At 38.6% G+C, this 23,633-nt stretch overlaps 1 protein-coding gene across 1 annotated transcript; it reads left to right on the top strand.

Moving 5' to 3' along the window:
* Nucleotides 1–1,370: 1,370 nt before the first annotated feature.
* Nucleotides 1,371–22,933, top strand: LOC145638961 (QWRF motif-containing protein 2-like). Its single transcript, XM_081690039.1, has 6 exons — nucleotides 1,371–3,483; nucleotides 8,213–8,332; nucleotides 9,159–9,275; nucleotides 9,357–9,446; nucleotides 20,904–21,011; nucleotides 21,794–22,933. The coding sequence occupies exons 1-6, from the start codon at nucleotides 1,666–1,668 to the stop codon at nucleotides 21,866–21,868; spliced, it is 2,328 nt and encodes a 775-aa protein (XP_081546165.1). The 5' UTR covers nucleotides 1,371–1,665; the 3' UTR covers nucleotides 21,869–22,933.
* Nucleotides 22,934–23,633: the final 700 nt, after the last annotated feature.

Raw genomic sequence — 23,633 nt, 5'->3', positions numbered from 1 at the left:
AACATTTTTTTTCATTTGAAAAAAAAAACCGTACAAATATCCTAGGGACCGTTATTCTCCCTTAGTAGATTAGTATCCGTGCGTTGCACGGTGGTTGATTAGAAATTTTTCTATAATTATTTATCTTTTGTTGTTGATAACTTTCTTATATGATTTGGCTCATTTTTTTTTTTAAAAAAAAATTTGTTATACAGATATATAAAAAAAAAACATGTACTTAAAAAAAAATTAGTTATAAAATGCTGCATCACAATGTAATATATTCTATGTTATCAAAAATAGAAAATTTTGCAAAATAACCACATTTTAAATCTTATTTTTTGTATATAACCACCTTTTAAAAAAAAGGATGCAAAAGATCACAAATTTTAAAATTTTTGTTGCAAAATACCACTTTTTCAGCCAAATTTATCAATTATTTTACATTGAAATGGTGGTAATTTGCAACAAAAATTTTAAAATTGGTGGTCTTTTGCAATAATTTTTTTAAAAGGTGGTTATATGCAAAAAATAGGATTTAAAAGGTGCTTTTTTTGCAAAATTTCCTTAAAAATATACTAAAATGATGGTTAGATTAAATATACTAAAAACTTATATGTTTAGAGTGGAAGCTAAATAAATGTGTATTTACTATTAAGAAAAAATTAAAAAAAGTGTATTAATTTGTTCAAAAAATAATGTGTATAATTAGCTACCAATATCTATGCCTATTTAATATTGTTGTATTATGAATATCCAAAAGTAGTGTGGAGTATATACAACAATATTGATGTCAAATTCAAATTTCACACCTAATTGGTCCTAATTTCTAGCTAGAAAAGACACACACAAAAACAAAAAAAATAAAATAAAAAAAATAAAAAAATGATAATAACATAGATAAAATTTGAAGGGAAATTTTTTAATGAGAGTTTAACACGTAAACACTTTAAAAAATTGATGACATCATCAATGTTTTGTTTTAATAATAGTTAATAAATTAATGTTCTTTCCTCTTCCTACCAGTAATGTATTAACTATTACTAAAACAAAAGATGCTGACATCATTAAGAGACCCTTGTCGACTTCTTATGAAAATTTTTCCCGCCAAAACTATTTTTAACATCGTAATTTTTTTTTTCTCTATTTTTTCCATCCTAAGTTCTAAAACTAAACAAACACAATATTTCTTTCAAAATTAATTAATGAGATTATTATATGCCTTTTTCAAATACAGAATATTGACAACTATTTAAAACAAATAAAATCTATTAAGTGGTGCAACGTATGGATTAAACTAGTTACTCCTAATAAATTACAATTTTTTAAAAAAATTACTGTAAAGGAGTAATTGTCACGCTTCCTCCGCTTTTCACCAAGAAAATATCACCTCTCTCTTCTCTCTCCCAATTCCCAACTATCAGGCTATCAGCGCTTCCTCAGTATAACGGTCAGGTTCTTCAATTGTATACTCCTAAAAGTGCCGGAAATTCGAAATCTCGTCGCGTTTTATCACTCTAAATAACCGAATTTCTCTCTCTTTCTTCTATATTTTGCTCTCTTGTTGAGCCGATTTATCTTTGATTATCATCATCGCCATCAATTGTGAATAAATTAACTTTGGGGAGGAAAACAAAAATTAGGGTTTTTTTTTATGCTTCGAGTTAGAGTTGGAGGAGGTTGATAATGGTGGTAGCAGCACCGAAAACGCCGAATCTGAAGACGACCCCGAATCTACGGTCGCAGTCGACACCTAAGAGACCTCCATTGTTGCCGTCGGAGAGAGATAACAGCAACAACAATGTCGCCATTGCAGCTCATCATCGGCGTCCGAAATCTCGGGAGGTCAATTCTCGTTATTTGTCGACTTCTTCTTCCTCCTCAACATCTGGTTCTTCCTCTTCAACTATCTCCAATTCTTCCTACTTTTCCCCCTCTTCACGCCGATGTCCTTCCCCAGTCCCCTCCAGGACGGGGACGGCCGTAGCATCGACACCGGCGATGAATTCGAATTCGGCAGTTAAGCGTTCGCAGTCAGTAGAGCGGCGCCAACCAACTACGCCGAGATTGAGAGGGGAGAGAATTTCTGGTGAGATGTCTAATACTGCGAAATTGCTGATGTCTTCTTCGAAAAGCCTTTCAGCTTCATTTCAAGGGGGGTCGTTTGCGGGCAAGAAAACTACGAAATATTTGTATTCTCCGGTTGCGAGTTTGAGAGCGGTTACTCCGGAGAGGAAGACGATTCCGTCCAGGATGACGCTGAGAGCGGGAGGAGAAAATGCTAGGCTAATTGAGCAGAATCAGCCATGGCCAGGTAGGTCGCGGCCTCCGGTTAGCTCGTTGAGTCGGAGTGTTGATTTGGGGGGTTGTGAAGGTAAGAAATTAAGCAATGGATCTACTACCAAAGTGGTTAGGGCCCTGCAAGAGTCGATGGGTGATTGTAAGTTGAATAGAAGTATGAGTAAAGATGATGTTGTTGAGGGGACTGGGGATGATAATGCTAGTTGCCTTAATGAGGGTTCGGAATCGATTGTTTCTGATAGGGAGAGTGTGTCATCTGAGTGCAATTCAGCTACAGGATCTCATGATAGTAGTAATGCCAGTGTTGGTCGTGGCAAAGGTAGCGGTCGGAGTATCGTGGTTTCTCCAAAAGTTTGGCAAGAGGCTAATGGTTTCCGGTCCAAACATGTCTCAGAGTCGGGTTCTCCAGTGGCTAGAAGTAGTTTGTTGAAAGGGGCAGTTCTGCCTAAACTCTTCCCACCTAAGAGGTTGATGTCGGATAGTTCAGGTGCGTCGCCTAGAGGACCTGTCAGTAGTAGAGGAATTTCATCTCCTATTCGTGGGTCTCTGAGGCCATCCTCACCAAATCACCTAGGGTCGTCCTTGCGGCCTGCATCACCGAGTATGCTGGGGACATCTTTGAGGTCTGCATCTCCGAGTAAACAGGGGGCATCATTGAGGCCTGCATCGCCAAGTAAACCTGGGGCATCTTTGAGGCCTGCATCCCCAAGTAAACCTGGAACATCATCGAGACCTGCATCTCCAAGGATGTCGGGGAAATCTTTCAGACCTGAAACACCAAGTAAATCAGGGACTTCTTTGAGACCTGCATCACCAAGTAGACCAGCAACAGCTTTGAGGCCTGCATCACCAAGTAAGCCAAGGACATCTTTGAGGCCTGCATCACCAAGTAAATCAGGAATGTCTATGAGACCTGCATCACCAAATAAACTGGGAATATCCTTGGCATTTGAGAAGGCTTCCCCCTCAGTAGGGATGGGTCGAATGGCTAGTCCATCTAGGGTACGAAATGCCGAGGCCAGTAATGTGACCAGCATGCCATCAGTTCTTTGCTTTGGGGCTGATGTTAGGAGGGTGAGGGTGAGCGATAGCCGTCTTGGTGATGCACATTTGCTTCGTATCTTGCATAATAGGCACTTGCAGTGGCGGTTTGTCAATGCAAGAACGGAGGCTTCCTTGTCTTTTCAAAAGTTCAACGCAGAGGTATGCTATTGAGGTTGCAATTGTTTGTTATTTACTCGCATGATTTTACCTTCAATGTTTCAATTGTAGTTGTTGTGGCTTGTTTTTTATATTTATGCAAACAGTGTTGATTATGGTAAATCCACCCAGTATGTCATCTGCAATCCTCATAAGGGGCCAGCCATAGTTTGAGACAATATCTTTGTTCTTTGCTCCCTACGAGTTCAAGGCAGAATATGGTGTCATGATGGTACATTGGAGTGCTTCAAAATTTATATATGCTACCTGGCTGAACTAAGTTTAATGAAGCTGTAATGTAGAAAATCAAGTGTGCACCCATATTACCTGGCTGAACTAAGTTAAAAAACTGTGTTATAATTCCCTTTTCCTAAAACACTTGACAATGTTCTTTTTTCAAGCAAAGAGTATAGATCCATACCTACCCTACCTTATCCATGGAATAAAATAAGGGCATTTTTGGTATTTTAGTTATTAAAACTTGTAAATTATAGAAGGATTACAATTTTAAGGAAAACGAGGAAGTATGATACAAGGAGTGGGACTTGTTTTAGGTTTGATTAGCTCGTCCAATCATATCTAATCAATGTCAAGAATGTCTTTATATATGAGGGAAAGAGTGGTGGGTTGGCGATGGGCTTTTAGGACAAACAAATGGTTTTGTTGGACTTGTTAGGTGAGATATTAAGTTCGTGTTTGACAGAGATGGACTTACATTGGGTTGGGTTATAATTTCAAAATAGTTATAAAATTTAATTCAAATCCACTTTTGAACTTAACTTTCCCTTGTTTGGTTACCGGTTAGAGAATGTGAGAGAAGAAGGGGGAAAGTAGGGAGATGGAGGGGATGATATATTGGAGAGGAGAGAAGGAGAAAGGTAAAAGGAGTGGGAAATGTGGCATTCCTTACTCAAACAAGAAAATTTCCACTCGTAGGATGCTTTAAGTTTGAAAAACATATGTTTTCTTAGACAGTCAAATGTAGTAATTTGATTTTTTTTGGGTTGGATTATGGTTGTAATGCAAAGTCCCAATGGATTTATAAAGCTGAGAAACTTGTTGGGAATTAAAATACCACTTTTGGAAATAACTGCACCTAATTTTAATTATTTAAAAGAAAAGCTACCTAAATAACCAATACTACACTTGAAAACCAAAAAAGGTTAGGTAGCACTATTCACTTAAGATTTCTGTCAAACAATTTTGTTTGTGTGCCCCACTTGATAGATTGGATGACGTGTATGGTACTTTTGCTACAACAAAGGGAACTAAGTCATTCATTGACTCTTTATCTCTACTACTTTTGCTGAATACATGACATTTGATCATATAAATGTTTTACAATATTAAGTCAATAACATGCTGCACTTTTACTGATATGGATAAATGCAACATGTAAACACTTTCACATGTTGAATAATTTTAATCTACTCTTTTAGCTGACCGAACATAGCTGCTATATACATACAAAGTTACTTGTTGCTTAATTATGTATTTGCTTGTATGCATGGGACAATTCAAAGTCCCAAGCTTCCTTTTTGCGTGATTATGACTTTAATGATTTGTGATTTATTAGTTAATGTGCTGTTAGGTACTTATGAGCATCAAAATTCTGTGAAACTCTAGCTAATTCGCTTACTAGGTGGGTGTATTTATAAGGCTATAGGTTTATGAACTAATCCAGGTTAGAGTGGGATTAGTATTATACTGCCAGAAATAATCTCATACAAGATTGAGGAAACAGGCTTCCTTGGATCTCCAAGGAAATCTCGTGCCACTTTCAGAATGAAAAGGAAATGAGTTCCTACTTAACTATGAAAAGCTAATGAATACTTCCGAAAAACTAACGGAAACTAATGAATGAAATCTCACAACCAGGAACCAGAATTAAGGAAGTTAATTTTCCCATTTAGCTAATGTGCCGGAATTGGGCTAAGCTAAAGAACTAGGTTCAAGTAGCACCATGTAAAATCCATACTTAGATGGTAATGGTAAAACCATTGGCTTTTTACTAAGCTATTCAGCCAGCCAAGTGACACAAGTGAGGAATTCTTGCTCAGATGCAAACAAGTTGGACCCCAAATATGCGTGGAACTGCGTCGAGGCTTTTAGGTTATGCTCAGATCCTTGTTTTAATTTATTTACTGGTGCAGCACTTATTTGCTATGTTACTCGGACTCGGGTACCCATGTTTGACACGGGTATGTGTCCAAGTGTCCGACTCGGCTATTTTGTGAAAAAATTCTATGATTTTGAACTAAAATGAAGTGTCCGAGTGTCATACCCATGTCCGAGTGTCGAGGGTCCGACTCGGGTACTTGAGGTAAAACAAAGAGTCCGAGTAACATAGCTTATTTGTGACGTAAGGAAAGGGATTTTTGCCTGCTGCTCTGAGGTGTGCAGGTATCAACATTGTTATCACCAGTAATCACATACGTGAATTGCTCCTGGGATCTAGGTGATGCCCATGCTCTGGATCTGCGGCATATAAATATCTAAGATGGGATAATGGAAATAATGCTCCAGTATTGCAATATAAGAAATAGACAGCAGCATGATCCCTAGTGTTGCACAGGCTCGAGTTTGAGTGTCGTATCCAAGTAGGTATCCGATCCTCCGATCAAAAATAGCCGATACAGGGATACGGTCAAAAGAGTGTCTTCACTATGTTTTTTAGACACTTTATAATACAGGGATACGGTCAAAAGAGTATCTTCACTATGTTTTTTAGACACTTTATAATACAGGGATACGGTCGAAAGAGTGTCTTCACTATGCTCTTTAGACACTTTAATGTAAAGTGTCTAAAAAACATAGTGAAGACACTCTTTTGACCGTATCCCCGTATCGGCTATTTTTTGAATGTCGGGATATTTTTCCGATACTTGGTAAAAAAAGTACTCCCTCCGTAACTTTTTACTCGCAACAAATAGGGAGTTTGCGGACTCCTAGGCAAAATTTCTTAAGTGTAATTATTGGAATATAAGGGATCTGCTTAGTATTAATCCAATCAATGAAACAAAAACAAAAACTAAACACCAAGCACCACAACCACGAAATCACCACCACTTAGCAACACCACCACCTAGCAAAACCACAACCACGAAAACACCACCACACCCAGCGCACCACCAACGACCCCAGCACCACCACCACCACCACCAACGATCCCAGAACCCTTCGCGAAGCCGCCGAACCCACTACAACCCAGCACCACCCACCCCGAAACCCAAATCCCACGAACCCAGACCCATAACACCGAAACCCACCACCACGAACCCAGACCCACAGCCACCGAACCCACTACAACCCACCACCACCCACCTGAAACCCATTACCCACGAAGCCAAACCCACAACCATCGAACCCACTACAACCCACCACCACCCACCCCGAAACCCACAACCACAATCCTAGAAATTCAAACCCACTACAACCTACCACCACCCACCCCAAAACCCACAACCCATAATCCTCCGAACACAGAATTCGAATCCACAAAACTCAAACCCAGCACCACCACATCCTGAAATTCGAACCCAGAAATTCAACCCACCAAGCACCACAATCGAGCCACCAAACACACAACGAACCCAGAAAAAGTCAGATCTAGAAAAAGAAGATAGAGAAAACGAAGGCCTCGACAAGGAAGAAGAAAACGACGGTGATTTCCGACGATAGTAGCGATCGGTGGTGGTGGTGGTTTTTGCAAATGAAGGTGATGGTGGTGGTTGTCAATGAAGGTGATGATGAATTTAGATGGGAGGTGATTAAATCAATGTTAGGGTTTAAGTTAATAAGATTAGTAGTTTAATTAGGGTGTTTAGAAAAAAAATGTAAGGGTAATGTTGTAATATCACATAAAAAAACTTACCATAAAAGGAAAGAAATAAGTTTGTTGCAAGTAATATGTTACGGCCATTTTTAGTAATTGTTGCGAGTAACTCGTTACGGAGGAGTAAAAAAAATTAGGATAATATCATTTGTACCCAAATAAAACAGGGTAAATAGTAAGAGAGCAAGTAGTAGTTAACAAATATGTAGTATAATATATTTTTTTCCTTAAGTACACAAAAAATAAATAGAAAACAGCTGTCATTACTCTCACCCAAGTCATGAAAAAGTAAACTAAGTAAACCGTAAAAAGTTTAATAGTATTTTAGACTTTTTACTTTTTAGTCATGTCAAAAGAATTAAAAAAAAAAATATTCAGAGTCAAATAGCTGTCCTCCATTTACTTTTTATTCATCTCCTCCCTTAACTTTCTTATGCATTAAAGGCTTCCACAACTCACGACACTCAAAATCAATGGATCCCGACACTCGCTCCGGGACACTTCTCCGGTATGCGTGTCAACGCCTCAACCCAGGCGTGTCGCTCGTCACACGTGATACTCTGGGTTGAGGGGAGTGTCAGGGTAACACAGCTAGTAAGTGGTGCATGCTGCCAGTGACCATTCTTATAGTTCTACAACATACCTTGTTCCTGTGATTCCTGTCAATATTATTGGCTTTTGACAGGAGATGTACGGGTCCTAGACAGCAGCAACTTTCAATTTCTCATTCATACTTATAGACTTTTGGTCCCAGCAACTAGCGCCTTTTACATTGTAATTGAGACCTATGCTGTGAATACCCCCTTCTTGGTCATGAATGGTTGGGTATAAGAAGCCCTTATTTATTTAAATGTTATTATGTGGTTCTACTTTCTAACTTCTTCACATATGCACCAGAGGAGTCTTTTCAATGCATGGAAAACAACCTCTGAATTGCTCGAAGCAGTCTCTTGTAAAAGGAAAGAGTTACAATGGCTCAAGCAGAATTTGAAGCTTGTGTCTATTTTGAAGGGGCAAGTAAGACTACAGCCTCCATCATGTTTTTTTTTTTTTTTGTTTTTTTGTATTGCAACGTTTGGAATTTTGCACTATAAACACACACTCCTTCAATTGTCCTTTGAATTTCAAGGTTGGAAAAACTATAGCATGTGGGATCTTGTTAGATTTGTTTTGAAATATACTTTCATAAAATCTATTTTTTATAATTTTACTAAAATACAACTTTAGATATTTAAATATAAAATGTGCATTGACAAGCATGCCTTCTCCAACGTTGCAATTAAAACAAAAGAAAGTCGGTTGTGTTATATATTATTAAATTATTGTTATTGTTAATGATACAGTAAAACATAGTTTTGATTATTTGTAGGTTATTTTTTTTTAATTATATATATATATATATATATATATATATATATATATATATATATATATATATATATATTTTTATAAATATTTCAAGTTCTGCAATTTTTAAAATGTGTAAGGCTTATGATTTGTATTTTTTTTCTGAAGACTGAAGCTAATTAGTTATTTCGCTGATCATAAAAATTTAATAATAAGATAGAAAGGCATTAGGTTACTACATTTGATATGAAGTTTTCTAAATGCTACGTACGTAACCTTTTTTTGTAAAAAAATTATTGTATTAGTTGGACCTGTTTGTAATTGTCTCTTCTATTGTTGTGCATCTGGGAAGCCTTGAATCTCTAGAAGCTAGAATTGTTAACACTATTTGTTTTAGCTTGGTCATTCAAGGAACTGTCTGTCTTACAGGGGGACAGGGCTCCTGGCATTTAATGATTGTATTTATCCTTATTATGTGCTCCTAAAATGAGTGCAGATGTTATACTTGGAAGATTGGGCTCTTATGGTCAAGGATCATTGTAGTTCATTGTCTGGAGCCATCGAGTCATTAGAGGCTAGCACAGTTCGCCTTCCACTTGTTGGTGGAGCTAAGGTAAGTGACTTGGTTTTTTAATTGAGTGATTAAAATCTTTAGAGTCCAGTGTGACTGCAACTCTTGGCATTGTTTATTCAGGGTGATATTCAAGATTTGAAGGACGCTATATGCTCCGCTGCAGATGTGATGCATGCTATGGCTTCTTCAATATGTTCGCTGTTGGAGAAGGTAACGTCAAAGCTACCTTTCCATGCTATGTTCTACTGTACATAAATTATCGTATGAGGCATCACTGCATATTAGATTACATCAGTATGGGGCCTACTTCGTATATATTAAATGCATCGGGTATGTCGAGGTGTAAAAATTAATATCAGGCAAACAGCTTGTGGAATAGTTTTTAGTTGCAACTGGAAACAATTTGATAATTTATAGCTGTAAAGCAATTATGGATGAAAAAGGGAAAGTAATGAGAGTGGAAGAGAACTTAAAGGATTAAATATATCGGAAAAATTACCCAAATTAAATACAGACTAAGAGCACATGCACTTTATGGAGTAAAAAATCTTGGTGAGCAGTGAAGGAAGTATCTAGATCTAGAATTAGGCAATATGTAACTTATCACCTGATCCAAACCTAAAATTATGTGACCACATTTGATCCAATCCTTAAATTTTAAAATACTAATCGATTGAAAATAACAAAATAGGATCTAACTCAAATGTGACACCAACTACCCCAAAGCCAAAAGGGGAAAAAGTTGATTGAAGGAGTGGAAGAGGCAGTTATGACTAAATGGTGAGTGGTGATCTCCAAAGTTTATATTTGGATGTGTTTGCGATAAGTAACAGTTCAAATTCATTTCCATGGGCAATGTGGCCTAATATCTGTCATGGTAAGCCAAAAACCCTTTATAGGGCGTTTGGTTCATCCGTAGGTATTAGGTACAGGGTTAGGTATCAAACCCATGGGTTTGGATTGAGTCATACCTAGAAACCCATATCTTTATTCATGTGTTTGGCTGCATAAAACTTAAAAGTTAATTTCATTAGTTTGAGTGGCAAAATTATGTATATAAAAAATGTTTTTTCTCTCCTTTTTCCTTAACAAATTCAAAATTGCACACTACTACCTCCGTTTTTTTATTAGTTGGACACGTTTTGACTTAAGCACTATTCACACACCTCTCTTTGACTATATTTTGTGATTTATATGTGAAGAAAAATATAGTCAAACGAGATCTTGTTAGATTCGTCATAATGTATATTTTTCCAAATATTAACTTTTTATAATTTTTGCATTGCTAATTAAAGATATAAATGATTTAATTTGTGCATTTGCAAACGTACTAAAGAAACGTGTCAACTAAAAAGAAATGGAGGAAGTATATTGTTGCACACATTGTTTCAAAAACAAATTTAAAAAATTTGCTGCTCATATCTTAAGTCAACAAAATTGCTCCAAATCATACTCTGTAATACTCATCATCAAAAGCATTGGAAAGAAGAATTCTTTTTTTTCTTACAAAGTCCAAAGATAAAATCTTTCTTGCTACGACAATTGTTAGTCTGTAGTAGTGGTTGACTATGGGTTTACTTGAAGGTTGCTAATTTTCATGAAGTGAGTTAGGTAATTTAGGTTGTAGATTAAGGCAATGGTGGAGTACGATTGATAGCCTACGAAATTACAAATACAATGTTCCATTTATTATTTATTTTTTACATTTTAGGTTGATGATTCCTAACTTGGGGGTTTCTTCCAAACCCACCTCCCCCTCTCGTTGGAGGTTTAGAGAGTGGGGCTCCCCCAGTCATGAAAATTGCAAAAAATGTGAACCTGGTTTGGGTTTGAGTGATTCTAAACCTATACCAAACCCATGTCTTGTATTGAACCAAACATCCCATTAGAGTGTGGCTAAGATTTAATACCATTATGACCAATGTTTTACTGGGAGAAAAAGCCATTACCCATGGGCATATGGGTTACAAATTTAGACTTGTTTTCCGAATTTAACAATCTGTGTTTGGGCCATTGGGGCATTCTTTTTGCTGTGTAAATGGGGGAGGGGGGGGGGGGGGGGGGATAAACTTTATGTAGAAATGGAAAGGGAACAAGTTGGCACCAATCAATCTGCATTTGGTCATTGTACTGGATTGTGGTTTGTGTCATTCTGAGTGAGGTTGCTGCATGGTTGCTCAAGCACAACTCATAATCCTATTGATGATCTACCTTAGCTTAGTATTAACAGGAGTGAGGCGCAAGGCGCAGCCCCACGTCTTTTGTAGTCGAGGCGTACTTAAATTGCCTAAAATCTTAAAATCATTTAAAGAACAAAATTTGTACTTTAAACTGCATAATAGTTGTCCTTTTTTATAAAAAATAAAATAAAAAAAGACAGAAAGAAGAGGTTAAACAGAGAAGAAAAAAAATGAAGCAAAAAGAAAAGAAAAATAAGGAAAAGAAAAGGTAAAAGAATCGCATAGAAGAAGAAGAATAGACGAAAAAAGGAAAAAAGAAAAGATAGAAGACCAGCAGTTTCATGGTGGTGAACGTTGACTAGCAACCGTTGGTTGTGGGTAGACAACTGGTAGTTCTCACTCTTCTTCGAACTAGGGTTATCAATATACAATTGAGTTGGGGATTAGGGTTTTTCACCCTCCTCTTGTCTAATTATATGATTGTTAGGGGTTTTAAATACACTTATTTTTTAAAATATATATATATATATATATATATATATATATATATATATATATATATATATATATATATATATATATATATATATATATACATGAAAAGTGAGCAGCAACTAGAGCCTTAAACCATAAAGCGACAAAGATGCAACGTCTTGTGCCTTAGAAGATGTCTTGAGGCACACCAAGGCACGTGTTTTTGTAGGTGCTTGTGCCTGAATTGGCTGTAAGGTGTGCTTTTTAAAACTAAGACCCATGATATAGACCTTTTATCTTCACTATTCCATTCGTCACCATTAGTCAATTATGTATTAGCATTGTCATCACCCATCCTTGTTTTTTTGGTAAGCAATTTTTTATTTTACTTTTTTTTTTTTTTTTTGGTTGGTTCTTCAACTCTACATTTTTGTTCTACTTTAGTAAAAGCATAATCCCTTCCTCTCATGTTGCTTGTTCTGCAGTTTTGATTTGTTGATTTAATTTTGGATTGAATCCAATGTTCATTTAATTATGTGTGAACTCTAATAGGAAGTATATTACCCTTAGACTTGAATGTAAAATTTAGAGTTCTATCTAGAATAGCATATGTTTGAATTCAATACTTATAAATTCCCTCACATTGTTATATTCGAAGAATAGATTTAAGAGTATTAAACTAAATCTAAATAATCTGAACTATTGAATACGGAATACCCAACTATACTTCCTGTTGTAGATAATCAAATTAAAAATTCTAGTTTGGATGGTTCTTTGCTTGTTAGCCCCATACTAATGTCTTAATATGATGAACACAATATCACATGATAGAATTGTTTTATACTTTTTCTTAATGTGCAACACTTTCCTTAAAAGGAAATGTCACAATAGTTGCAACACAGTTCAAAATGAAATTTTTTTTCTTACAAGGTTACCATACTATCCCTAATTAATTAACATATGAAATATACCCCACTAATTACCCCAGCCCCCAACTATTAACTTCGACCACACTCTCCTTTTGCTTCTAACTCCCCCCTCCCTCCATACGCCTTGCCCACCATAGTCACCACCAACCAAGATTACTGCTATATCCTAAATCGCCACCATCACCACCATCACTCACTATTCATGCCCCCACTCTCACCACCTTCTTCGAACCATCCACGCTCACCACCTTCCCCGAAACTACCTTCTACCCTCACCACCTTCCCCAAAACTACCTTCTACCCTCACCACTTCCCCGAAACTACCTTCTACCCTCACCACCTTCTCTTGAAACACCACCCACCTACCCTACTTTCACCGAAACCACCGCCCTCACCACCTCCATCATCACTGAATATTTCAAAAATTGAATCCTTGAGACATTTTGTGATAAAATGTCGCACATTATTCTTTAAGTATTTTTATTTTTTTTAATTTAGTTTTATTTTTTTCCTATAATATGTGAACATACAACCTCCGTTTCTTATTTTGTGCAACATTTGCCATTTTGGAGTATTACAACTTACAAGTTGTGTGTAACAAAAAAAAGTTTCCTTTTATAGTAAATATTTTAAAGTAAAAGTACCAACAGACCCATAATTCACTTCGATTAGCACATCAAACTTCATGTTATTAACTTAATAAATTTAACTTAATCATCCCTCTATAAAACCCTAACCCATAATCTTTGTCCTCCCTTACACCACATCCACCACCCACACCACCACATTTTCTCTCTCCTTCCTCTAAGCCACCCTCACCACCACTTGTCTCTCTCTTCTCACAACCACCACACCACCTTATTTTTTGTCCCCATCCTCATAACAACCACCATGACCACCACCACTCGTCTTGTCAGGATCAAAGTTGCCACCCCTCTTAATTGCCAAGAATCAAGATCAAAGTCGTTGTCGCCCCTCCTTGTCAAATTACTTGCCTTCCTCTGAGTTTTAGAGGGTGGTTTTGATAGTTTCCGGTGGTTGCGTTAGTTTCTGGGGGTTTTGGGTGGTGGGTCTTGAGTCTCGTCATTTTCTGGTGGGTGGGTGGGTGGTGTGTTGGTTTCTGGTGGTTAGGGTGGATGTGTGGGGGGGGGGGGGGTTGGGTGTTGGTGGTGATAGGGTGATTGTTGATGTTAGTATTTGGTGGGATGATTGTAATTAGCTTTCTTAATTATCTGTCTATTACTTAAATTAACATCCTTTAAAAGTTGTCTTGGAAAATGTGCAAGGCATTTTGCTGATCAAACTAAGAAACGAAGGTAGTATTTTTTATTTTATTGTTTTCCTGATATGATTTGAAATAACTCAAATAAGTATTAAGTTCTGAAAAAAAAAGAAAAATTAAAGTAATAATTTCCTTTTGATTTAGTTTGTCAATGATGTTTTGAGTATATTAGGCAGCCTTTTCACAATAGGTCTTATTTCGGCGGCGGTGGCAGTATGGTTTTGTATAAGGGGTTGTAGTTCCTTTTGATTTAGATTGATTAGATGTTGCCCTTTCATTTTCTCTCTCCTCTTTCTTAATACGTGTACAAAAGTGTGTTGCACAGTTACAGTTACTTGGTGACTTCCTGCTCCATCTCCCCCCCTCCCCCCGCAATGCATTCTCTCCCAACACCCGTGACACTTGTTTACAGCAGAAGACAAAGATAGGGGCAGCAAATTACCACCAACAACAATGGGACTTAGCCAAGAAAAAGGAGAGCAGAGAACCGTGGTAGCAGCAAGGGGACAGGAAGCAGTAACCTTTTGTTTGTAATGGACTAAAGTAGTTAAATGCCAATAGTAGTAAGTTGTAGTAATTAAGGCTTGTTTGCCAATTTGAGACTTGTATTGGTAGTATAAGTTAGAGTGGTCTAGTATTGAGGAGATATCCAAAAAATTTGTAAGTGAAACTTGGAGAGTCATGGCCTAAAGCCATGGAAACAATTCGCAAGCTTTGGGCTTAATTATCAATCAAACACTTAAACCTTCGTCTATTATTGTCTTTATCTCGTACACGCTAGTTCGCTGTAGTTGGTATCAGAGCTGACATGCCGCCTACATCACCGACCGTGACGCCGGAGAGGGTGGCGGCGCTTGAAGAACGGGTGGAAGAAATACCGGAGAAGCTGGGAGAGGGAGAAAGTTCCCTTCAGCAAACGTTGCTGAAGCAACAAGAAGAGGCCATAGACAGAATGAGACAGACGAACGACGGCAAGATGGATAGGTTCCGGCAGGATATTACCCAACAAATTATCATGACGACGGGCAGGCAGGACAAGGTTTTGGATGAAATTCGGAACACCCTCAGAGCCATGAATACGCCACCAATTCCACGACACATTCCGGTGACAGAGGAAGTAGAGCAACCACAGTTCGGTGGGTTTAATGGCCTAAGATTCGGGAATTGGGAGGCTGGAGGTGGGGGTGACTACCGCAACTCCGGCGACCAGTAAGACAGTAGAGGGTCTTGGAGATACAGAAAACTCGATCTACCGACGTTTGATGGATCCGACCCAGAGGGGTGGATATTACGAAGAGAGCAATATTTTCAGTTTTACAAGTTGTTGGAAGTCGAGAAGACTCAGGCGGCTGTGGTGGCTATAGAGGGTGATGCTCTACGGTGGTACCAATGGGAAAATCGCCGCCTCCCTGTAGTTGGTTGGGAAGACATGAAACAGAGAGTTCTAACTCAATTCCGACCGGTCAATGCCGGAACACTACATGAGCAGTGGCTTGCCGTTGAGCAAACCACGACGGTGATCGAGTATCGCCGCGCTTTTATTGAGAAAGCGTCGCCACTGACAGACATACCAAAAAGTCTCCTCAAGGGGCAATTCGTTAATGGTCTAAAGGAAGATATAAGGGTGGAGATCCGAATGTTGAGTCCGCATACTCTTGAAGACGCGATGGATCTAGCAATCCGGGTCGAGGAGAGAAATCGGGTTAGCGGGCCAATAAAATCGGGTGGAGCCTTTGTCAAACCCGGGCCTTATTCATACTTCAACAAAAGCCCAGCTACAACTTTATTTGGAGGTGGGCCGGCCAGACTTCACACACCAACAACCCATCTTACACCCCAGCCAAATCCAACCTTCCTTTTAACCCACCCAAAACAAATTACCAACCCAACACTCTAGCCAAGGGTCCGTTGTTTCAGTTACTCAACCCAGCAACAATTACCAGAACCGAGCATCGTCAAGCACTTCACGTTTCAGCGGAGAGGTCCGACGACTAACCGACCGGGAAATACAGGACAAGAGTGCGCGTGGCCTGTGCTTTAGGTGCGACGGCCGATGGACGGGGCCCACACACGTTTGTCCGGCCAAAGGGTTGAACGTGTTGATGGTGGAGGAGGAAAACGAGGAGGAGCAGGGTGAATTTGCAGCAATTGAAGAACCCGAGGACGGTGAGGCGGAGATTCCGACCTCAGTTTCTATGAACTCCATCGTGAGGCTCTCGAGTCCCAAGACTATGAAATTAAAGGGATCAATCAACGGGCAGCCCGTGGTAATTATGATTGACCCGAGAGCGACACATAATTTTGTTTCATTGCAAGTCATCGAGAAATTGAGTTTACCGGTCGTGGGAAGGGGCATTTTTGGAGTTTCCCTCGGTAATGGGGAGACCATCAAAGGACAAGGACAATGCAAAAACGTACAATTGAAGCTCGAGGATGCAATTGAGATTGAAGAGGATTTTCTACCACTTCAACTTGGGAACTCAGACGAATCTTAGGAGTGCAGCGGCTCGAAAAGTTAGGAATGGTGATGACGAATTGGAAGCTTCAAGAGATGTCCTTTACGTGGGAGGGGCAGCCTGTCACGATTAAGGGGAGCCGAGCCTATTGAAGTCCGGTATCACTCTCAAGGCAATGATTAGGACTTTGAGGAAAGAGAATGGTGGAGTGCTGATGGAATTAAATCGAATGGAAGAAGGGGGAAAGGAGTGGGAGGACAGTGAGTTACCCACTTTTTTAGGAGTGCTAAATGAATTTGAAGGGGTGTTTGCTGAGCCCAATGGGCTTCCTCCTACTAGGGGACATGAACATGCAATAGTCCTCAAGGATGGGAGTAACCCGATTAGCGTGCGACCATACCGATACCCTCAATTTCAAAAGGATGAAATTGAGAAGCTCATCCGAGAAATGTTGCAAGCCGGAATCATTAAGCCCTCCACGAGCCCTTTCTCTAGCCCGGTTCTATTGGTGAAGAAGAAGGACGGTTCGTGGCGCTTTTGTGTCGATTACCGGGCCCTTAACAAGGAGACGGTGCCCGATAAATACCCGATCCCGGTGATCGATGAGCTATTAGATGAATTGCATGGGGCGCGGGTTTTCTCTAAGCTCGACTTGAAGGCCGGATACCATCAAGTTCTTATGAGGCCGGAAGACACTCATAAAACGGCTTTCCGAACCCATGAAGGGCACTACGAATTTCTTGTGATGTCGTTCGGATTGACCAACGCCCCGACCACCTTCCAATCGCTCATGAATGAGGTATTTCGTCCTTTTTTACGCAAATTTGTGCTTGTTTTCTTTGACGATATACTCATTTATAGTGTGAACCGTGAAGAACATGTCAAACACTTGTCAAACACATGTCGAAACATTTATAGTGTGAAAGTTTATAAGGCAGTACGCTCAAATTGCCCAACCTCTTACTGACCAACTGAGGAAGGACAATTTCGGGTGGTCTGAAGCGGCATAGGTGGCGTTCCGGCGGCTGAAAGAAGTTCTGAGCATTGCACCGGTGTTAATCATGCCTAATTTTTCGAAAATCTTCATTGTTGAGTCGGATGCCTTCGGGTTTGGTCTAGGGGCCGTGTTATTGCAGGAAGGGAGACCGGTTGCGTTCTACAGTAAGATCCTAGGTCCGGGAGGTCGAGGCAAGTCCATCCATGAAAAGGAGCTCATGGCCGTTTGTTTATCAGTGCAAAAATGGAAACATTATTTGTTGGGTCGGCGATTTATTGTGAGAAGCGATCAACAAAGCCTCAAGTATATCACCCAACAAAGGGAAATTGGGGCCGAATATCAAAAATGGGTGAGGAAGCTGATTGGTTTTGATTTTGAATTACAATATAAGCCGGGAATTTCGAACAAAGTGGCTGATGCCCTGTTGAGGCGAGGGAGAGTGAGATAGCGGCAAATTTTGGGGCTTTATATGTCAATCAAGGAATTAATTGGGGAAGTCTCAGCCGTGAGATCGCGGAGGACGCTGAAATTCAGAAAATCCGAGCAGAGGTAGACAAGGGAGAAGGTCCTCCCCAGGAAGTATAAAGGGAGGATAGTCATCCCCAGGAAGTCCAAATTCAAGCTTGTGCTGACGATACCCCGGAGGGTGGGCATACGGGTGACACAAAGACCTATTTAAGGCTGGGGAGTGAGTGGTTTTGGGGAGGAATGCGCAAAGACGTGGCAGAATTTGTTCGCAATTGTTTGGTTTGTTAGAGGAACAAATACTCACAACAGTCTCCGGTGGGTTTGTTGCAACCTTTGCCAATTCCGGATCAAGTGTGGGAGGATATAAGTATGGATTTCATCGAAGGGTTGCCTCGATCAAAGGGGATTGATACCGTGTTGGTGGTGGTTGATCGGTTAACCAAATATGCGCACTTCCTCGGCCTTAAGCATCCGTTCACCGCTTACTCGGTGGCTGAAATTTTCATCAAGGAGATTGTAAGGTTACACGGAATGCCAAGGAGTATAGTGTCGGATCGAGATCGTGTATTTGTTAGTACTTTTTGGAAGGAGCTCTTTCGAATGCAAAGGACTGAGTTAAAGAAGAGTATGTCGTATCACCCCCAAACCGATGGGCAATCGGAGGTGGTGAACAAGAGATTGGAGACGTATTTACGATGTTTTGCGGGGGAACAACCCAAGGCTTGGGCAAAGTGGCTGCCATGGGCTGAATTCTCGTACAATACCACTTCACACTCGTCTACACTGATAACTCCTTTCAAGGCTCTTTATGGCCGGGATCCTCCTAAGTTGGTGAGGATAGGAGGGGGTCACACCACAGTGGATACCGTGGAGGAAATGCTGAAGGCACGAGACTTGATGTTAGATGAACTGAAATTTAATTTAACCCGAGCCCAACAAATCATGAAGCAATACGCTGATGGGAAGCGCAGGGAGGTGGAGTTCCAAGTCGGGGATTTTGTCTTTCTCAAACTCCAACCGTTTAGGCAGAAATCACTCGCCAAGAGGCCATTCGAGAAATTGGCAGCAAGGTTTTATGGACCTTTCGAGGTGCTGCAGCGAATTGGGAAAGTGGCCTATAAATTATCCCTGCCGAGGATTGCCGTATTCATCCGACCTTTCACGTGTCACAACTCAAGAGAGCTCTTGGGGAATTACCAAGTTCACCAACCATCCCTGCTTAGCTCACACCGGAGTTAGAGCTCGTGGTGGAGCCAGAGAGTGTACTCGAGGTAAGGTCGAAAGCGGGTCACAAAGGGAGGTCTGAGGTCTTAATTAAATGGCAGGGTCTACCGGACTTTGAGGCCACTTGGGAGGATGCCGCAACTATCAAGGAGAGATTTCCGGAGTTTCACCTTGAGGACAAGGTGGCTCTTTTGGGGGGGAGTATTGCAATGCATTCTCTCCCAACACCCGTGACACTTGTTTACAGCAGAAGACAAAGACAGGGGCAGCAAATTACCACCAACAACAATGGGACTTAGCCAAGAAAAAGGAGAGCAGAGAACCGTGGTAGCAGCAGGGGACAGGAAGCAGTAACCTTTTGTTTGTAATGGACTAAAGTAGTTAAATGCCAATAGTAGTAAGTTGTAGTAATTAAGGCTTGTTTGCCAATTTGAGACTTGTATTGGTAGTATAAGTTAGAGTGGTCTAGTATTGAGGAGATATCCAGAAAATTTGTAAGTGAAACTTGGAGAGTCATGGCCTAAAGCCATGGAAACAATTCGCAAGCTTTGGGCTTAATTATCAATCAAACACTTAAACCTTCGTCTATTATTGTCTTTATCTCGTACACGCTAGTTCGCTGCACCCCCCCCCCCCCCCCCCCCCCCCCCCCCCCAATCCCTGCTTCTTGGTATTTACCACTTGTCATGGTTGGTCAATGAATCTTAAGTTGGGACTCTGCCAATTACGGCTTCCAATTGCTGCTGCTTCTCCTTCTTGTATCATCTTTCTCTCCTTCATTCGTCAATCTTGTCTTCCATGTTCAAATTGATCTTGAACTCCCTATTTACCTAGTAAAATGCTTGTACAGAAATCAGCAGCCCCTAAAGTCTTTGGCATTTTGTTAAAGTAGCCCCTGACTAAACCTACTTCTATTTTTGCATTCTGTTCTTAATATGACCTTTTACTTTTTGTGACTTGGGCGTGTGTTGTTACTTTAGAATCATGGCATCTATATATTTTGTCTAGGTTTTGTTAAATTCCCCTTGTCCCATTATTAATTGTTTGCCATGGTTGTCCAGTGTGTGGCTTGTATGGTTTTGGGTATGTTTAATTTTTTCTTTTGTGCAATTTTAACCATTTGCAACTGTGGTTGTATGATATATGTTACTACCTCCTTTACTTTTTTGTTGCAACAAAGTTTTTTTTTTTTTTTTTTTTTTTTTTTTTTTGTGAGATATAAAGTTCCTTTGTTCAGTTTGTTGTAAATAAAAAGTAATGGAGGTAGTATAAAATATTGTGAAATTTATATAAAGATATTGAACATATATAGCTGATACCACTTGCCATTTCACCGATTATTTCAAGGATATTAGTATGAGCGTACAGAGATAAAATCAATTTGAAATGATGTACACCATAGAAGCACAGTAGTCATTCAACATTGTTGTTGCTCACTGTTTCTTTGAATACTAGTTGTTAAAGTATTGCACAACCCTTTAGTGTGTCAGGGTTGTGCTATGCTAATTTTCTGTTTTGTTCATGCCATTGCTTTTGTAGTCGTGTCTTGTATAAATATATTTCAGTTTAGGTATTATTTTGTTTCCTAAAAAGTCTTGAGGGAATTCTGTTGCCTGTCTAAGATAACATTTTGACCTTGTATTGTTGTGACTGACAGGTTGAGGATGTAAATTTATTGGTGGCAGAAGTTGCCAGCATTACTGTAAAGGAACAATCTTTCCTCAATGAGTGCAAAGACATATTATCAATGTTGGCAGCCATGCAGGTAAATATAAGGTTCAAGCGCTTGCTATCTATTGTAGAAGCTGTAATAGAAATGGTGAATTGTTGCCTGTTATCCAGTGTTTTGTCACTGCCCTTTTTGGGTGGTAGAATTTGAAGCTTTCTAATCAAGCACCCCTATCATTTAATATGGAGATGTCTGATCTAGAACCCTTTTCATCAAAGCAATATACTTGGTTGTCAATGATAGACGGAGTTACCTTAAAAATAAGATACCTTTCTAGGTTTTTGTGTTGTATATAAATAGTCAAACAGTGAAATAGCTATCTTAGAGGGAGGCCCTACCAAATCAAAGAAGAGTTCGTTTATGAAATTGACCTACATTCTTCGATTACTCAGCCGTTTTCATCTTGCCGGCCTCCTTTAGGGTAGGGCTATGCAACTTTGGTGATAAGTGGACTTTAGCTGCTGATTTTTAGACACAGGGTTATACCAGCATAGTTCATCGTGTTAGTATTCTCAGTAGAACACCAAGTGATATAAGACATAAGAATATATTAAGATCTCTATAGAGAATTCTTGGCTCTTATATATTCTTATGTCTTATATCACTTGATGTTCTACTGAGAATACTTAACGTGATGAACTATGCTGGTACAATATTCTGTATTTTTTGTTCTATACAGGTAGCATTAATAGCTTTTTTCCGTTTCAATTTTCCTTGTCAGTCATTTTTTTGCTTATTGTAGGGGCTTCACTGAATGATAACTTATGTTTAAAATATATTATGATTATATTGTGACTGCTGGTTTGGATGGTAAACAGGTTAAAGATTGCAGCCTTAGAGCACACATGTTGCAACTGAAATGTGCGCCATCTATCATGGCCATCGAAGTGTAAATGTTGCACGTCATATCGAGTTATTGATTCTAACATAACACTTTTAACTACCTACCTGATTCACTTCATTCTTACGTCAAACCGCCTGTTGAAAGGTGTGCCCAAGTTTTTGATCGGATGGAAGTTTATCAAGAGTTCTCTGATCATATTGAGGACATCTATATCAGCTGTGCAATTTGAATGCCAGTGTGCTGTTGCAATTTAACTTAGGATGTCTTTATCTATACAAGTTTTGTCTCACACTAGAAGGAAAATGTGCAAAATGTACATATTGTAATGATAGTTATATGTGCAGTTAAGAGTGGCTGTTGGCCTATTATAAAAAGTTCTGGTGCAGTTTTATTATTATTTTTTTTTAATTTTTTAATTTTTTTTTTTTTTTTTTTTTTTTTGATAAAGGAAGTTCTGGTGCAGTTTGGTATGGTTATATAAAGCTTTTGAATTTGGCAAGTCTAATTTAATTTGATGTTGGTTTGGAGTTAAAATTTAAGCCGAATTTCACATAGGCCAACCCAATGTAGGAATTTCTAATTTGAATTCTCAAACTCTCTGTAGTAAGTTAAGGGCTTAAGGCTGATTTATAATTGTTAATCTCAGTAATCTTAGATGAGTGGTGTAGGCGTCCTATGAGTCAACCTACCTTAGCACGTGTGAATGTGAATAATTGTTCACTTGAACATCCAACTTTGAATGTTAAATCATGAATAAATCATTAGTAAACTTTAATATACTATCTTCGCTAATGGTTATTTGCAACTATGAGATATAAAAAATTTCAAAGTTGCAAATAACCGTTAATGGAGGTAGTAATTTAAATTAATAAGAAACAAATTAAGGCCCGAGTTAGAAAAATTGATATAGTAAAATTATACTGTCACGTTTTAACCAAAAGGTAGAATTTTCGAATCTTGGCTTAAAACGTCGGATTACTTGAAGAGGGAGAGAATAGGGGCTTAGAGGTCTTAGGGTTATCTCCATAATAAATACCGGTTGCTAAAATTATCCTTGAACTCATAAAGTAGGTCAGTATTTATAGATAGAAAAAAGCGTGGTAAAAAAAAAAGAAAAAAAAAAAGAAAATTAGGAGCGGCATTAACATGGAAAAAAAAAAGAAAAAAAGAAAAAATAAAATAGAAAAACGTGGCGTAAAAGGGCATCATGGCATGCCTAGGAGCGGCATAGACGCTGCAAATTGGGTTTTTTTTTTTTTAATTTTATTATTTTTTTTTTATTTTTAAATCGTTGTAAAATATCTAGATGTCATCTTCAAATCCAAACTTGAACCCGGCCAAATAAGGCGGTGAATGTTATTTCGTCGTCGTACTTTATTTTGGGGAGATAAATTTAGGTTGTCTACAACTAGTAACTTGTTGAATAGGTTGATTTTACTTTGATTTTCCAATTCTGTAGTTGTAAACTTGTAATACCTCAATGCTTTCAGCTTCACAGGTATCAATAATCAATCAATAATTATATTTATAAATATAACTAAAGTAATAACCGCTGACATCATCCCCTATTTAAATTGTACAAATGTCAAGTTGTGGTAAAAAAATTTCTCTCGTAAATCAATTACTGACATCATATTTTTATTTTTATTCTTACTTATTTTTTTGAAACCTTCTTAAATTTTGCCTTAAATTATTAAATTATATATTCGGAGTATATATATTTTTCTAAGACAATTATTATATTATGTTATTTTCTATTTTTTTTTTACATTATTATGGATTTATAAAAAACTACTCCCTCCGTGTTTTTTTTA

The sequence above is a fragment of the Chenopodium album genome, chromosome 7 (assembly GCF_948465745.1).
Source record: "Chenopodium album chromosome 7, dcCheAlbu1.1, whole genome shotgun sequence".
Lineage (NCBI taxonomy): Eukaryota > Viridiplantae > Streptophyta > Magnoliopsida > Caryophyllales > Amaranthaceae > Chenopodium > Chenopodium album.
Note: the sequence above shows the minus strand (reverse complement) of the source record. Positions and strands in the feature narration are given on the sequence as shown.

Coding starts and splice junctions, on each gene's coding strand:
- LOC145638961 (XM_081690039.1), top strand. CDS start 1,666: ATGGTGGTAGCAGCACCGAAAACGCCGAATCTGAAGACGACCCCGAAT. Junction 9,276..9,356: donor CACTTGTTGGTGGAGCTAAG/GTAAGTGACTTG, acceptor TTGTTTATTCAG/GGTGATATTCAAGATTTGAA. Junction 21,012..21,793: donor CAATGTTGGCAGCCATGCAG/GTAAATATAAGG, acceptor GATGGTAAACAG/GTTAAAGATTGCAGCCTTAG.